The sequence below is a fragment of the Mastomys coucha genome, unplaced genomic scaffold, assembly GCF_008632895.1.
Source record: "Mastomys coucha isolate ucsf_1 unplaced genomic scaffold, UCSF_Mcou_1 pScaffold5, whole genome shotgun sequence".
In the NCBI taxonomy this organism is placed as follows: Eukaryota; Metazoa; Chordata; class Mammalia; order Rodentia; family Muridae; genus Mastomys; species Mastomys coucha.
Genome location: NW_022196911.1, coordinates 13,490,495 through 13,508,413, shown reverse-complemented (window position 1 = coordinate 13,508,413; position 17,919 = coordinate 13,490,495). Strand labels below are relative to the sequence as shown.

General features: G+C 48.4%; 1 protein-coding gene across 3 annotated transcripts in view; it reads right to left on the bottom strand.

Annotated features, from left to right (window-relative positions):
* Positions 1-17,919, bottom strand: part of LOC116079208 (ribosomal protein S6 kinase alpha-2) — a 234,915-nt gene that overhangs the window by 17,781 nt on the left and 199,215 nt on the right. For all 3 annotated transcript variants that reach the window (XM_031355059.1, XM_031355058.1, XM_031355057.1), the window contains exons 12-14: positions 9,444-9,546; positions 4,580-4,710; positions 3,602-3,727 (exon numbers count right to left, since the gene is read on the bottom strand). In XM_031355059.1, the coding sequence (XP_031210919.1) occupies positions 3,602-3,727; positions 4,580-4,710; positions 9,444-9,546 (360 nt within the window). The remainder of the gene's footprint in view (positions 1-3,601; positions 3,728-4,579; positions 4,711-9,443; positions 9,547-17,919) is intronic.

Below are 17,919 nucleotides of genomic sequence, written 5' to 3'. Positions count from 1 at the left end.
AGAGGACAGGGTGACACACACTTTGGAATGGCTTTAAGGCTCTTTAATATTTAAACTTTCATCTATTTCTTCAGTTGTGTATGTGTGTGTGGGGGGGGGAGGTAGGCACAGCACAGATCACGGGGCACACGCAATGATCACATGACAGCTTGCTAGAGTTGGTCACCTCCTTCCACCACGTGGGTCCTGGAACTCAGGTCATCAGGCTTGGCAGCAAGGGTTTCTGTTTTTATTCTGATACAAACTACACGCATTTAATAACAGCAAATGTGGGGCTGAGAGGTGCAGCTGCTGCCTCCTAAGGAAAACGTGCCTGCCACTGACCAGGGTCATATGTTTCCCCAAAAAACTTCTCAGCCACAGGAGGGGGTTGCAAAGTAAAGTGGTGTCAGTGCCTGAAGCTGCATGTGTACGTGTGAGTATACAAGGGGACAGGCCAGGCCAGGGATGTATTCCATGTGTGTTGAGGCTTCTTGTTCTGTGACCAGCGAGAAAAGATGTGTCAGAGAAGCAAAGACGCAAGGCAGCTGGCTTCCTGGAGGAGAAATTGAGGAGTCCACAGGCAGTGTGCTCGCTGGTGAACAATCTTCTGAATGCCGAACAAAGATGGTCCAGATTTGAAGTCCAGCTTCAAATCTGAGTGCTCTCCTCTCAACTGACCAAGCACTACAATGTGTGAGCACAGACCTCTCGTCTTCTACAGCTCAGTCTACTCCCAACACACATCCGGCTTTCTTGAGTCCACAGACCTCCAGAAAGGCCTGCCTAGGCTCTGCTCACCGGAGAGGACATCCACCGTGGTTATGGACGCAGGAAACGATGGACTGCTGGCTCTCTCATCTTTAAAAGCAACTCAGTAATGGTCCAACCCTCACGGAAGTGGACTTACTGCTTCCCGCCCACACATGCCTTGCGCATGCTCCTAAGAGAAACGTGGACTCCTGAGCCCTGCCAAGAAACCATGGTGTTCCATGTTCCTTCCAGTGAGGGTTAAATTTAAGCATTTTTCAGTACATTATGGCCTACTATAGTCTCAGAAAGGACAAGGGGAGTCCCTGCATGCTCACCACTTGCTTTGTCCAGGAAATTTCAAAGCTTCGAAAGAGAAGCAGGAAAGCCTGGCTATTTCTTCCCTGTTACCTAGAGACACAATACCTAGCTTTTCTTCCTGGGGTGTACAGGCTGGAAAGAGGGGCCACAGAGTCAAACCACAAAAGGATCTTTGAGGACAGAATCCTAACTTCCCAAAAAGCTGGTAACAGATGGCTCTGCATGAGAGCTGGATGCAGGAATACCAGAGAGAGCACGCAATTGCTCTTGTGCATGGGGCCTATTCGCAGGGCACAGAATTTCACTGAACAGTAGCAGGCTATTTCTAGAAGGGCACTGGGTCAGCTGAGCTGGCCACACAATAGATGTGTTTCTTAGCACTCTTTGGCAGCCAGCCCTGCATCCTTCTAGGAGTGCTCCTGGCCTCCAGATAAACTATCTAAAGAATTTCTGTGAGAAACAAGTCACGCAGAGAACTACTAAGAAGCTCATGCAAGCTCACAAAGCACTGGAAAGTCCCAAGGTGAGGCAGGGTACAGGTCTTAAGGAAACCCCCAGCCATGCACAATCTAGACCGCCATCTATGCCACAGAGGCGGCTGCTCCATGACACCAGCTGGTGACCCTGCTGTGTCTCCAAGCACCTACTCTCACTACCATCACATCAAGGACTCCAGGAAGTTTTCTCATCGCACTTTCCCCCTCAATCCTCCCCTTCACGGGCAGGCAGAATGGTGAGAGCTCATCAGGAGAGCCCTAAGTTAACCCTTCTATGTTTAAACACTAATATCTGAGAAATCAAAAGTCAGTTTGTCAAGAGACCACAGATCCCTGAGATGTTTGGCTGGTGGGTTTCCTTTTTGGTTTTGCTTTGTTTTTTGTTTGTTTGTTTTGTTTTGTTTTCCAGGCTGATGAATGCTCTCACAGCCTGAGAAACCTGGGGCAGATGGCCCACGAAGATGCACATTCTCTAGAGAATATGCTTCTGAGAAATGTTTGATGTCAAGAAACGGCACTGGGGAGCTGGAGAGATGGCTCAGCGGTTAAGAGCACTGACTGCTCTTCCAAAGGTTCTGAGTTCAAATCCCAGCAACCATATGGTGGCTCACAACCATCTTGTAATGAGATCTGATGCCCTTTTCTGGTGCATCTGAAGATAGTTACTGTGTACTTAGATATAATAAATACACACATACATACATACATACATACATACATACATACATATGAAACAGCACTGGATGCACCCTCGTGCAGTCTTTGTACTGAGCACCCCTTTTCAGAGCCTGGAAAATCACAGTGGATGGAAACAGCTCCTGTTGTGTCTTGCCTTACTGGCCAGATCCACTTCTCCCTACATTCTAAAGAGCAGGGCCAGTGAAACATGACAAGTGGAGCTGGCATGGTCCATGTCATGGTGGCACAGGCTTGGACTTTGTCTCTCTCTTAAGTCTTTTTTGTGTGTATGTGTGTGTGCATGTACATGTGTGTATATGTGAGTATATATGTATATGTGTACACGTGGGTACATACGTGCCACCTCACAGATATGGCAGTCAGAGAACAACCTCAGGCCTCTCCTCTGACCTTGTCTGAAATAGTCTCTTGCCATTGTTCACCTCAGCACAGGCTAGTTGGCCCAATCCATCCTGGGAATTCTCCTTGACTCTGCCTCCCATCTCACCAGGTTTCATGTAGGTTGTGGAGATTTGAAGTCAGGCCCACATGTCCTGCAGCAAGTGTTCTACCCACTGAGCAATCCCTCCAAGCCCTGTATCTCTCCAGTGTCAGGACAAGTTGTGAAGGCTATTGTCTCAGTTGTGCAGAGAGGATGTACGATGTGTGCATTTGTGTACGCCACACTCTGACTTCAGAAGAAAAGCTTTATAGAAAACCCTAAAAATTGGCATTTTGGATTCTTAGGTCCGATATTTAATCTAGCAACAGGTACAGAGCTGAAATCTGCTATGTAGAGCTTGGCATATTGGATTACAGGTGGCAGTGTATACTATATACTGGTTTGGGTGGCTGGAGTAACGCCTGAGCTCTCTCCTTTATTCTATATTTCTATGTACCTCTTGGATCGGTTTTCCATGGCTATATCTTTTTTTCCTTCCTCCTCCCTACTCCCCGCATTTTCCTTCCTTTGATAAATGCTCTGCCTGTTTATCTAATCCTATCTTCTTGGATACTGGGTTCTGGGACTGTTATTCTTGGCCTATGTTATACTCAGTTGCTAAAGATGAATGGTCTCATGTTGGACATAACTGAAATATTTATGATTTGAAAAGAATTTTTTGGCCCTTTGAGATAGGATCTTGCTACATAGGCCAGGCTCATCTGGGACACTCAGAGCTTTGGTTGGGACTGTGTGCCACCATACCCAGCTTGAAAAATAATTTTTAAATGGGTGAATTCATATCAAAATAAACTGAAATCTATCACATCACACCTTAGAAGCTGCAGCTGGAGGGAGCCTGCTCAGCACCCACATTTCTGCTGGAGTTGCTACCCAGCTGGGTCACAGTACATCAGCCTCTCCTTAAGCTTACCTTCACGGCATACTCAGCATCTGTGGCTTTGTGCACACACCGCTTGCACACTGAGTAGGAGCCCACCCCGATGTCTTCCTTGATCTCATAGCCATCAGTGAAGTGGATGTTGTTCCCATGTAACTGCTGCAGAGGGGCCAAGACAGGGACGGTTACCAGCCTTTCACACGGGTACACGTGGCATCAGACACAGGTTCAGGGCACCCTGAGAACTTGCGAGCTTGGGAAAACTGAGAGTCCGATGTCCAAGGTCACAGAGATATGCATAGATTGTTCTTAATATTCAAACACATAGATATTATGTGTCCACTGAACACTCAGTTTTTTTTTTCTCCCAAAGATCTGTGGAAGTGAGACTGTGGGAGTGATGAGGCAGAAGCACTCAAGTGTCACTGGAGTGCTGTCTCCAGAGTATCCATAAAGTATCAACCTTGAACACATAAGTCGAAAGCCACTTCTGGCCACTGTGTAAGGTCCCCATTTACCCACCACTGAGGACAAAAGCCCCATGAACCATAACCTCAAGGGAGACTAAGGCAGCAAAATCAAATGCCATCTACTTACAGTGAAGGAGACCTCAAATGCTCAAGTGAACTTACTCCTAATCCTTCTGAGTTATCTGAATTCTAGTGATAGCCATGTAATGACAGAAATCTAAATAAGCCCCCCCCCCCACTGACCTCCCAAGGAATGACATGAGACACCCACAGCTCACTCCGAGAAGATCCCCAAATCTGTCCTGAGGGGTCACTGGCACAGATGTCCACAGCAGTCCTCTCAAGACCTTTTTATTCCTTCTTAGAAATAAATGTGTTCAGACCACCAGGAAGATCACCACAGTAACAGTAACATCTAGGGACAGGGGGATGTCTACCATTAACTCACTGTTGACTCCCAACACTGAGCTGATAAAGTCCACAGGGTCTCCAAGGCCAGGTATCAAGGTTGTGAACTGAGCTCCTGGGCGAGCAGACTTACCTGAACAATTGGGTGAATGGGGGCCTTGGGTACATCTTGTTGGGAGGGCTCCTGGACCAGGCTGGAGGCCACGAAGCTGAATCCCCTGAAGAGGTGGTGGGCATTTGCACTTGGGGGAACACCAGGAGAGTCTGTGAAGGAGCAAGGCATGGTTGACACGTCATGAGATCCAAGTGAGCCAGGGCAAGTCAATGACGTGTGCATGTGAGTCCACATGGACCAAATGCGCTGGAGAATATATGTACACAGAAAGAGGTAAGAACATGTGTACTAGTCCAGGTGCTGCCAAGAGTCTGACTAAACACACATAACACAGAAGTTCTCAGATAATCATGGATCACATGTTGTAAGGTTACTGACTTCAGAAGTTACTAAATATTCCTTAACACAATCTACCAACCCCCAACTCCAGAGTGAGATGAAAAGCCACCAGAAGGTCTAGGTGGCACCAGAAGGCACCACCTTTCTGGGTTAGGCAGGCGCTGTATACCTAAAGGCAATCAGAGAAAACTCAAAGAGTTTCCGCAGTGCCACATTCACCTGTAGCCCCTACCTCTGCTCAAATCCCAGCCCACAGCCAGCACAGACCTTTGCACAGCTTCACAGCTCTATGCCGAGGCTATACCACCCTGATCCTCAAGGACGCATGGGCAAATTCACTGCTGCCCATGGTCCAGAAGTTGAATGAGAGGAGTGATTTTTTTATGTTCACGAGGCCTGCTCAAAAGCATGACTGTTAGAGCATGGTTCTCCTCCAGGTTCACCTCTAGGTAAACAGGAAGGTACGTGACTGCCCAGCAGGGAGAAATACTTGCATCGTATATGACAGACAAAAATGGGCAAAGGAAGCCACCCCACAGGCACCCCTCCCCCAGGCTCTCAGATGAGGGGGCATGTGTTTATTTAAATGCAATAGCACTGTCTGGAGAAGGGGTTTGGAGAAGGGAGAGTTATCAACCACATCTGGATTTGGCCAAAGGAGAAGAAGGAACTCGAAGTGGCACGTCCTCTCGGAAGAGGTGGGATGGGCAATGGCCGCTGCACCTTCAAAGGCACATGCCCTCTGAAGAGCCAGCCTACATCTAGAAATGGAGTCCTCGGAATTACTTTTAAAGTGCAATAAGTATAGAGAAATGTCATCTTTATCATTATTTGTGACAGTAAAAACAAAATAAAAACAAAACAAAACCAACCAAACAAACAAAAAAACCAAACAACACCACATCTCAAGACTCCCGGATAGAAAAGGAGGCGACACAAGACTCACTGCCTAGCAAAGAGGGTCTGTCTCCCACGTAGACAGATACTAATGTGACCCTGAATTAATGTGACCAGGTCTGACTGCTCAGAAATAAGGCTCAAATGTGCTAGACTGGGGAAGCTCAGTTACATGGAGAACACAGCAGCCCTGTTTTTAGAACGTGAAGTTATGCACAGTGAGATGCCCAGTGGCAGTCGGCACTTAATGTAGACAGGCTGCTTCCCTCAACATGGTTCCTACAGATGGACTGGCTCCTGCTCCACCAGGCTCTGCAGATTTCTCTTTCTTTTCTTAGCATGAGAATCTCGCTTTGAGGTCTGTTTTCTTGCCTTCTATTTTTTTTTTATTTATTATTTATTTTATGTGTATGAGTACACTGTAGCTGTACAGATGGCCGTGAGCCATCATGTGGCTGCTGGGAATTGAACTCAGGACCTCTGCTTGCTCCGGCCCACTCACTCCGGCGTAATACACTGTAGCTGTCTTCAGAGGCACCAGAAGAGGGCGTCAGATCTCATTATGGGTGGTTGTGAGCCACCATGTGGTTGCTGGGATCCGGACTCAGGACCTTCAGAAGAGCAGTCAGTGCTCTTACCCACTGAGCCATCTCGCCAGCCCCTCTTGCCTTCTCTTAACACTAAGAGACTGGACCAGAGAAAAACAGTTTAACAATGGGTATGTCAATCTCAGGGATTTGGGCTTAAGGTTAAGAACTTGGGCAATTCTAGGAATTCACTGAGGGTACAGACCATGGTCTGTTTATAGCACACTGTGTGTGTGTGTATGTGTGTGTGTGTGCGCGCGCGCGTGCTTGTGCATGTGTGTAGGGAACAGGTCACATTAACTTGAACGGATGCATTTTTAGAAGTGAGAAAATGCAGATCAAGTCAGCAATGTTTCCCAGCTAATAAAGATGCTCTCTGCTTAGAGCAAAGAAGCCAGTAAAAGCACAACAGTGGCCAGTCCGCTGAAGTGCAAAGAAGTCTTTATAAGAAGCTGGAGGAACTAATATTTGATTTTTGAGGCTTGGATGGAGCGCAAATGGCAGGTTGTATAAGCAGAACTTAGAAAGCTTTACACATGGTTAAAAGATGGCTAGACACCAGCCTAGTGCATGCAGAAGATCAAAACTACAAGTCAAATTTTAAAAAGTAAACTTCTACAGGCAGAAACAACCTTTGGGAGCATTCTGCCCAAATGGGATGCGTTTTCAAACCTTAGGGCAGCAGGCCCCACTGAGCGGCTGGCAAGGGCTCCAGAAGCACAAGCTAGCTGGTTTCACTTTAATCGAGACTTCAGAAAGCCTACCACAAGAAAGTCCATCTAGACTCTCAGAATTCCATCACTGTGGCTCTTCAACCTGGAGGTCACTTAGCACCCTTGCTGGGAAAAGCTTACCCTGATGTCAACATCAGACACGTAGCTTCTCTGCGCCTCCAGCACTTTCGTTATGGCCTCCCTAGAGGCAAACTGCTTGGCAAGATATCTGAACTTGGGCTGGTGAAATGGCTCAACGGGGAAGAGCACTGACTGCTCTTCGGAAGGTCATGAGTTCAAATCCCAGCAACCACATGGTGGCTCACAACCACCCGTAATGAGATCTGACACCGTCTTCTGGTGCTGTCTGAAGATAGCTACAGTATGTTTACATATAATAAATAAATCTTTAAAAAAAAAAAGATATCTGAACTTAGCATCCAAACACAATACTAAGGAATAATATAAGCCAGTTCTAGACACAGGGTTGAAGCACCCAGTCTAATGGGCTTTCCTTGAGCTAATAGTGAGATAAAACATCATTTTCTATGTACAAAAGGCTTAAGAGGCTTATTTAAGGCCACGCCAGCCAAGCAGGCTGGGGGTTTAAAATCCCCATTAAATACAGAGAGCACAGACACTGGATCATCTGGAGCTGCCGGCACCGGTGCCCTGGCTCTCACCAGTGCACCTTAGCGACCGTTTCCATTGAGCATTTTTGAACACATAGCTTCTGTTACACGTTGGACTCATGACTAATGTTGTCCTTCCCAATGGGGCTGCTGGCATCTCTGTGGTCTCAGCAGAGTCTTCTCTGGCTCACAGGCCATCTTCTCATCCAGAGAAAACTACTTTGGTGTTTGTTCATCCGTAGCTCCGATGCAGGAGGATTCGTGAGCCGCTGGGGTGTCTTCTGGGGGTCTGACTGGCTGACCTCAGCAGCTGAACAGGGGTCCTCTGTGCCCTGGTTCATGCTGTCATGGACTCACCACACTGTGCCATCGGTAACATGTAACATGACAATATTCACAGAGATTCCTACCTCAGCCTTGCTGATGACTACAGTTTCTGTCTTCCCTGGGGATGAGTGGGACACAGAAGTCAGAAAGAGCCACCTGGGGCTGGCCTGCCCTGAATCAATGCAATGTTCTTCATGCCATATTGCTCAAAGAGGACCTACCCCAGGGCCATGAGAAGTGCCCAGCATCCTGTGCACCATGACACAGAGAGGGCATGCCCATCTCTCTGCCCAGCAGGGTGTGGACAAAGGCATTGCTCCAGAGCCTGTACTCAAGGGAACAGGCTGGGCTCTATCCCATTTCTCCCGACTTGAGACTCATGATCTTCTTGTTTTGCTCTTAGTTCCTGACAACCGTATGCCATTTCCTACTTGAAAGTAGTGAGGAATGCCAAAGAATCCCTGCTCAGCCGTTGGCAGCTCCCACAATGGCCGCCTAAACCTGCTCCTGAGTCTGCAGGGGGCTTAGGCGTGCCATCCTTGGAGTGGCTCCCTCTGCCCTATCAGCTGTGTCGTCATGGGAGAAGACAAGTTAAAGGTCAGGGTGTCAGCTTTCTTCTCACAGGACTCGTGTCCTTACAGGAAGAAGGGACACCAACACTCTCCAGCTTTTCCCATCCATACAAGAAAGGCCACGAGAGGACACAGGGACATGGCCAACTATAAGACAGAGAGGCCTTACCAGGAACAGCCCTGCCCGCAAAGCGACCTCAAACCCAGCCTCCTGTGCTGTGACACAACAAATACCTCTCGCTACGCCACCCTCTGGTGTTACTCTGTCATGATGGTCAAAGACAATTACAGCATGTAAGAAAACGGTAAACCAGAATGCAAATATTTAAAGGGAGCTGACCACTTACGAGGGGACTACACGTACAGACTCCAGAGATCTCACACACCATGAAGCTAAGTTTCTGTACTGGGATCTATCAAACAGGACCCTAGCTCTAACAGAAAGAATACACTTAGTTCATAATTCCAGAGACTGAAAGATGGCCACCTTCTTCCATACACTAGAGATGTGAACTACCTGTTTCCTTCCTGTGTCTTGCTTGTGTGTCCCTGGGAGGGCTGTCACTGCCTTGACTATCACAACATGAGAGGGGTCCCTGAACCCCGACTGCTTCTGAAGTGGATGTTACACAAGGCATAGTGAGAACTGGTTCCACCCCCCCCCACCCCCCCACCCCCCACCCCGATACCTTACTGCTAAACAGACAAATCAGGAACACCAAATGGGACTGAAGGTTATTCCCTAAGGGAGCATCCTTCACAAAGTCTACTGGAGTTAGGTGGGGTCAGCCCATCTGGAAAGAACCGGCACAGACCTGTGGGGGTCCTTGCAGTAAACTCGGGGTCAAAGTGGAAGGTGTCCTCAGGCCTGCCCACTGCTGGCTTGAAGGGTGGCTTGATCTCCTTGCGGTACAGCTTCTGCAGGGAGAACAGAAAGATGTTGAGACCAGACTACCAAGAGCACAGAGGCCAGAGGCCACAGTAGCTCTCACACATCCAAGATATGTGATGAGATGCAATACAGATTCTGTTACTATATCCCGCTGTGTCCTAAGAGATCATGTATATTGTATGGAAATTATATATTAAATGTGAATTATGAAAGGCACAGTTGGAGGTTTAGAAGTTTGAGATCTGCTGAATGTCCTTCAGTTTAGGGCAATAGTTTTCTAATGGGGTGGGGGCTGGGGGGCTACAGGATTTTTATCTCCAGGAAAACATTACAGATTAGCCGTGAACACTGAACAAAGTGGCTGTGGGGTTCCACCTTGGAACACAGTTCAACTCTCCAGGAACTGTGGAAGCTGAGGCACAGAATGGGTGCATTGCTCACACAGCCCTTCCCAGTGTCTGGGCCATTGGCAAGACACCAAAGTCCAGGGTGGGTCCCTCTCAGACCTGCGGCTGGAACCTGCTTCTAAACCCGAGGTGTGTTTCCAATCCTCTGTGGAGACAGTACTGGATGGGTTAATTCAAGAACAGTGCATACGCCTTTGGGATCTGGCAAGGTACCTGTGGTTGGCATTGGGGGTGATGAAGAAACAAGGGGACTGAGGGGCAGAGATTGGCAAGAAGAAGGGTGGGGGTCAAGGAAGAGGCAGGAAGCACCGGGAGAGCTGAGCCTAAGGACCACCTTGGGGACAGAGGGTGATGTCAAAGTACCATGGGAACACAAGACAGCTATCACCTTAGTGCTAGCTAGGAGCAGAGACCTTGAGGAAAATCTTGCTGTACCCGCCCTTGACATCTGATCCTGCTAGTCATGGGTATCAGGACTCCCCAAGTGTTGGCCACAAATATCAAATCCCAGATCCTTTCTTGCTTGGGTACTTTAGTTTGTTCATTTTTAAAAGGTGTGTGTGTGTGTGTGTGTGTGTACATGTGTGCATATTTATATAGGGTTCTTAGTATGTAGTCTAGGCTGGCCTGGAATTTGTCAAATAGCCTAGGATGGACTTGAACTTCTGATTTCCTATCTTAGCCTTTGATACCATGCCCTACCACCTTGGTACTTATAGTGAAGGTTCTGAGATCTAGCTTTACAGCTGGGGAGTCACTGATAGTACAGATCCAATGTCTGCAGGCACAATATGCTCTATACAACTCCAAGACAAGGGAAAGCCAATCCTATCACCTCACCAGGCAGGGAAATTGAGGCTAGGAGATAAGCAGTAAGTTGTTCAAGGCCAAGGGAGAGTGGGTCAGGCTGAGAAGGAAGGAGCTAGACTCCAAGCTCTTCTCAAAACACCATATGCTCAAAACACAGTGCATCTGGGAGGACGCACTGAATAATCAGGCCCAAAGGGAAGAGGCTAGCAGGAGGCTGACAGCCAGCACCTGCCCTGGGGGTAGGGTGATGCAAAAAGTGGCCTCCAATCCCGGGTGATCGTAGGTATGCTTAACCAGCACTCAGATACATGTAGAGAGCTGTGGAGAAGCAAAAATTCATCCCAACTCTGGATCAGAACTACTTTGTCATTCCACTCTGATGAATGCCTCTCATTAGGAGCAGAGAAATAGAAGGCCCATGTTCTATGCGATGCCAGTTCAGTTGGGATACACATCTCACAGCAGGGACCTCAGACAAGGACCCAGGCCTTGTCAGGCTCTGGCAGCCTCCTACTCCTGCCCAGAAATGTCCAGCTAAACTGCAGATAGGCTACTGAGTACATTAACCTGCAGAAGGAGAAACCACCTCTTCAGAGAGGGGTGCTGGGAAGTGAAGTGGGAGGAGGTGAGGGGAGGCAGAGAGTGAGAGAGGGACAGGTAACCGGTACAAGAGCCAGGTCAATTACTTTTATAAAGGGGACTGATTTACACAAGAGATTGCTATTAGAAACCAAATAATGAACAACTGAGCCTCTTAAGTCTGAGAAGCAGCTTTGGCTAGGAAAGTGGGAGCTCAGCATTGATCCCTCTGTCCATAGAGAAGGCTGAGCTCTATGCCTGCCACCATTCCTCACTCAGACCTCCTCCGGAGGTGATGCCGTTGCTCAAACTGTACCTTTCTCAGGGCAGACCACACCAGAAAGCATCACCCTAAGTGGTCATGATACCCACATGACCTGGCTTGGCTCCTCTCCCCACCCCCAATTCTGTCCTTTTTGGTCTGACCATCAACACTGACTGCACAGTCAGGTTTGTGCAGAAACAGCGTGACAGACAATATACATTGCTTGACACCCTTTCCTCTGTATAGGAAGCACTGATGGGGGCAAAGCTAACTGTGGGTCTGTTAACCTATGACAGACAGGCGGGGTACTCAACCAGCACTTCATAGGGAAACTGATGCTTCGGAAGCTCGGACTGCCTGAGAAAGCTTAGCTTTACGTCCACACATTCTGACTCCAGGGACACTTTCTTGATCTCAATCCTTCCATCTGCATTGGAAGCAGGGGTTCATGCCTTGATGTTATCTAGACATGAACAGGAGTGGCTGGAACACCCAGTGCATAACACAGCCAGGGGTGGAGAGATCCCTGGGTCAAGAGCATCTTTGATGAATGGAGGACACAGATGGTCCAGAGGCTGTGCCGTGGGGCTCTGCTCAGCCACATGTTGTGCTTCACCCCGTATTAGGCTCAGTTCACTTCTCTGCCCTTCATGTGCCCCAGAGCCCAGTGCTGGAGCACAGTGGCCACTGCTGAACGATAAGGGACTGAGATGATCACATATCAATATCACACCTGTGCTGTGAACGCCAGATTGTATAAGACATCCTGGCATTGTGTCACCCCATGTTCCTTTCAAGCCTGATCCAGCTACAGAAGGCAGCAAGAGGCATGTGTGAGAGAGGATAGAACATTTGTCAAGGGGCAGACAGTCTTCCTGAGGCAGGGCCGAGCATGTGTATCACTGCTGAGGAGGCTGAGCAGGCACATCACGGTCTACATACACCTGAGAGGCCTTGTGGAGAGTGAGCTAAGGGCAAGTAGCACAAGTCAAAAGTGGAGACTTCCAAAAAACACAAAACCAGCTCTACCCTGGGGTCACAGGCCCTACCATCTGCTTAACGCACAGTTTTGGGTCAAGCATTTTGAAATTAATCTGCTCCGAAGAGCGAAGGGCGCAAATGTGTCATTCCTGAAATGGCGAAGCCGGCTCATGCAGGCACAGAATGGAGGCAGAATGGGAGGAAGCTAGGGAATGGAGGGACAGCCAGGACACTGTGGATGGGCCCTCAGGAAGAACATTACCTCTACAAGCCTGCCCAACCCAAGTGATGCTGCACAACTATGTGCATCTACAAAGTTCCAAGACAGAGGTACTGTGGCTACATGGGGACGTTGGAGGGGTGAACTCTCCTGGTGCGTCCATCATAGGAGGAAGTGGTAGAAATCCTCCTGCAGCAGTGGAAGTAAGAGCCCGTGATAAAAAAAAGAAAAAAACCAGCTGAGGTTCATAGTTAGGAAACATTCATTCACCTGCAGTGATTCACTATCCCCCAGCCAGCACAGAGGACAGCCAAGAGCACTAACATCATATTGTCACCTACAGAGCTACCTAGGGCTGCAGTTTCTCTTCAGACTCTTCAGCTCACAGAGAAACAGACGATGTGCGGGGCCAGAAATGTAAAATGCACCACAGGCATGAGTTGCTCATATTAACAGTTAACAGCGATGGCCTGCAGGGACATTTGCAAATCCTTATGCTGAGGGGCTGAGCCTTGGCTTTGGACATTGGTTTGGAAACAAATGGTCTGTCAGGTACCACTCCTGACTGAATCTGGTGCAGTACTGTTCTCTGCCCTTCTGAGTGCCATTTTTCACCCTGGGTCGGCTTGCTAGAAGCTGGCTGGCTGGATACCAACGTGGACTGACTTGCTTAGCCCATGAGGTCACCTTGTGTGTTTATTTTGGGTTCATGCTAATCCTGAGCTCTTAGCATTGTCTCAGCCACTGGGGAAAAGTAAACATAGCTTACATTTGCCGGCTCCACCGTCCCCTGCACCAGCTTCCCGGTCTATAATTAACTTGTAATTTTTCACTTAGCTAGGCAAGCAGCACGGGTGTTCAGAGGGCAGACCTGGAGCTGGCACTAATGTGCTGGAGCAGAGAACAAGCAGAAAGGCCGGGTAAATCATAGGGAGCTGCCACCCCCACACACCTGCTCCAGCTAACACTGGTGACCCACACTCTGGCAGATGGCATGCTCTGTGCCCATAGGTCATCAGATCCCCAGAAGACAGCTGGTGGATGACAGGTGTTTACTTTTAAAAAGTAGAAATATACACTGGTAGTTTTGGGGAAGGGGTCACAGAAGGCAGCGGTAAGCAAAATAAATAAGCATTTTTTTTATCAGCTGCATCCTGAGGCAGCACCTGGATAACCTGTCGACGGGCAGGAAACTGATGCCAGCAAATGTCTTCTCCTTTGGCACCCTTAAATGTCCATGCTGCCGAGGCATGGGAGGAGACCCTCTGGCGAAAAGAGTTCTTGAGAACATGGGACGTCTGTGGTTTTCAGTGAGGTGAACTGCTCACATCACGCAGGTGTACAGGACACACACGTCCACAGATTCCCTAAAGCGTGATGTGCATGCATGTGTGTGTAGTGGGGTCAGGTTAGTGGTGGCCCTGCCACGGACACACAGGGGTAGCACTTGGACCACTTGTGTGGGGAAGGGCAGCTGAGACAGAGGGACAGGTCAGATCAGACCAGCAAGACCTCTGCATTGGCTACCAAGGCCTTCAGAGCCTAAACACAGTTCTTTTGAAAACTGTTCACACCCATGTTCTATGGTAAGTACCTCCTTCCTTCCTCGCCCCTCCCCCTTTCTGGTTACTTCCTACTCATCTTCTCCCTGCTTCTATTTGCTCTGCACTGGATGCTCACACGCTATGGCTATGTCTAAACAGCTACCTCACGTTGCATTAGACGTCCCTACATTCCTCCAGGATCTGGTGGGTGCTGTCTGTGGAGGACAGGGAGAGAATAAACATACGTGGTCCTGGTGACCCAGAAGGGCCTCTTTTAAAGCCAAACAAAATAAAACCAAATGCCGAAACAAACAAGCAACCCTTCCCTACAGTATTTTGGCTTGGGTTACTTTCAAATGATACAAAAATACCAGTTCCTAGTACAGAAACCCAATGTCTATGTTTGCACCAAAGAGCCGTGGTTGCCCAGTTACAGGGAGGTAAGGCAAGCTCAGAGTCTGGTGTAGTCTATGGAAGGTATATTATGGCTGCAGAAAGGATCCCATAGAGCTGGGCTTCTACAGCACATACTAGCCCAGCCTTGGACCAGTGCAGTGATTAGCTTTAACTGTCAACTTAACACAATCTAGAATCACCTAAGAAGAGAAGTCTCAATGAAAGATTGTCTACATGGGTTGGTATATGGGCATGCCTGTTGACTAAGACAAATTGGTACTGGAAGTGGGGTGTTTCTGTGACAACCTGACCGTGTTTTCGGGAGGACTGTGGAAGGACTTTGGAACACGGCTAGAAGATCCATTTGGTGTTAAGAGTTCTGTGGGACGTTGTGTAGGAGCTTGGAAGATAATGTTGAGAATAGTGCAGAAGATGGAGACCTAGCTTGTGAAATTTCAGAGTCTTTAGACTCTTATCAGGGCCATTGCTGTTTTGATTGTGAAGATTATGTGGTTTTGGTTAGCTGGGGCTGAAGAATCAGCTGTGATTAACAAGACAGAACTACTAACGTGAAACCTTTGCATGACTGGGACTATTGATGCTGGTTAGCTGGAGCTAAGAAGTTAGTGGTGATTAAGAAGAGACCAGCACCATTGTGATTAAAAACTTCTGGGAGATGTTTTCTGAGAGTACAGAGGCTGTTATCCAGAGATAGCCAAGGTTGTACCTTGTGCTGCAGCAGGACTTGGTAATGTGTAAGAGTCACCCAGGTGGTACTGGTTTTGAAGGCATGAAAAGGTCATGAAAAAAAGCTGAGGCTTGGCACTGTGAGAGGCCATGGAAGGCCATTGGTGAAGGTGCAGACTCAGTTGCAATTGATGGCCCAGGACTGAAAGGGTCATGCAAAAAGAGTTGAGGCTTGACACCATGAAGAAAGCCTATCAGAGGCTATTGGTGAAGCCTAGTTACAGTGGGAGACAGCAGTGTTTTGGAGATGCCAGTACCATGAGATGACCACCAAGAACAGCAGCAGTGGAGTACAGGCAGCTGGAGCCTAGAAGACAAAGGGCAGAGCTGGAGAAGTACCCCAAGCCCTTGGAGGAACCTAGAAGATTGTGAGTAGATCCCAGACATTGGACCGTTAGAGCTTGATTTTGCTTTTGATTGTGACTGTACCCAGATATTTTTTCCCTCTTGAAGAAACAAGGTATTTTAGTGGAGCCCACAGTTAAGAGACTTTGAATTTTTAAAAGACCTTGAATATTAAAAGATATTGGATATTTTAAAGGGATTGAACTTTTAATAAGCATGACTATGGGACTTTTAAAGTTATCTAGATCTTGGGGATGAATAAGAAAGTAAGGGTTGAGGCCTAAAAGTACTGTGTTTGTATGTCAAGTTGTCAAGGGGTCAATTGTACTAGCTGGTTTTGTGTGTCAACTTGACACAGGCTGGAGTTATCACAGAGAAAGGAGCTTCAGTTAGGGAAGTGCCTCCATGAGATCCAGCTATAGGGCATTTTCTCAATTAGTGATCAAGAGGGGAGGGCCCATTATTGGTGGTACCATCCCTGGACTGGTAGTCTTGGGTTCTATAAGAGAGCAGGCTGAAAGCTGGGCAGTGGTGGCACACGCCTTTAACCCCAGCACTTGGGAGGCAGAGACAGGCAGATTTCTGAGCTCAAGGCCAGTCTGGTCTACAGAGTGAGTTCCAGGACAGCCAGGGCTATACAGAGAAACCCTGTCTTGAAAAACAAACAAAAAAACAAAAACCAAACAAACAAAAAAAGAGAGCAGGCTGAGCAAGCCAGGGGAAGCAAGCCAGTAAGGAACATCCCTCCATAGCCTCTGCATCAGCTCCTGCTTCCTGACCTGCTTGAGTTCCAGTCCTGACCTCCTTTGGTGAAGAATAGAACATGGAAATGTAAGCTGAATAAATCCTTTCCTCTTCAGTTTGCTTCTTGGTCATGATGTTTTGTGCAGGAATAGAAATCCTGACTAAGACACCTGTGGATGACTGTTTTAATTGAATTGATGTGGGAAGACTCAGGCCATTGTATGAGGCACCATTCACTAGACAGGGACTCCTGAATCAAGCAAGTAAATGCCTGCATCCTCTCTCCATGCTTTTGACTGTAGATATAATGTAGCCAACTGCTTCAAGTTTCTGCTGCCTTCACCTCCTAACAATAACTAGGAGGTGTAACCTACAACCATGAGACAATATAAACCCCCAACTTCTATAAGTTTCTTTTTGTCCAGTTACTTCACCACAACAAAAACAGAACAACCCTGGGTTCCAGACCCATCCACAGCTCTGATCCTAGGAACCTCATTTTACAGACCCTGTGACCACTGCCTGCATTAGGATGTCCTTAGATGGTCACTCATCAAAGTTCCTTCTCTGCCAGATTCTCTGAGGGCATGCACCCTGGGGGCCACTACCTGTGGGCATAGCTGGGGAGTTCCCTTTCTTTCCAGGTACAGCCAGGAGGGCTCCCTTCTCAAGCTATCCCCAGCCCAGCACACCCACCTCTGAGTGGGCAACTCCCTTTCCATATCCCAGCAGGGTCTTTGGAAGGAGGGCAGGATATATCAGAAAGAAAGGGAATTTGGGGGTCAATGCTCCTTCACAGGTACGAACCCTGGCCCTGAGAGACACTTCTGGGACTCATCTCCGACCTCTTGACTGCCCCCCCATTTACTCAGAGGCTCTTTAGTCCTTCCCTCCCCTCTCCCTCCCTCCCTCCCCTCCCCTTCCCCTTTCCTTTCCCTCTCCCTCCCTCTCTAACTTCTCCACACCACCTGACACTCTCAAAGGGAGCTTTCTGGTGGTTCCCTCGCCTGTTTAGAGGTCAAGTCTTCCAGGTCAGCTGTCCTGACTTCTCTTGGGTCACATCTGAGGTGAGGGACAGAAAGGACGACTCTTCAAAAGCCAGTGATACCATGTGGCAGATTCAAAGCTAGTGGGCCATGGGAGCAGAGGGGTCAAGCCAGGGTCAGGAGCACAGGGCAGGTTACCTATGGTGACATTGAAGAGAAGACTTGGGGGGGGGGGCAGATGAAGTGAGGGTCCTGGGAAGATGGCTGGTGGGGAGGGTGGAAGAGGTGAGGTTGAACCTGAGTCCCCTTCCCACTGTCCTCCGCTCTCTTTCCAGCCTCCTTTGATACAACAGAAAACCCTCTGAGAGGCGGCAC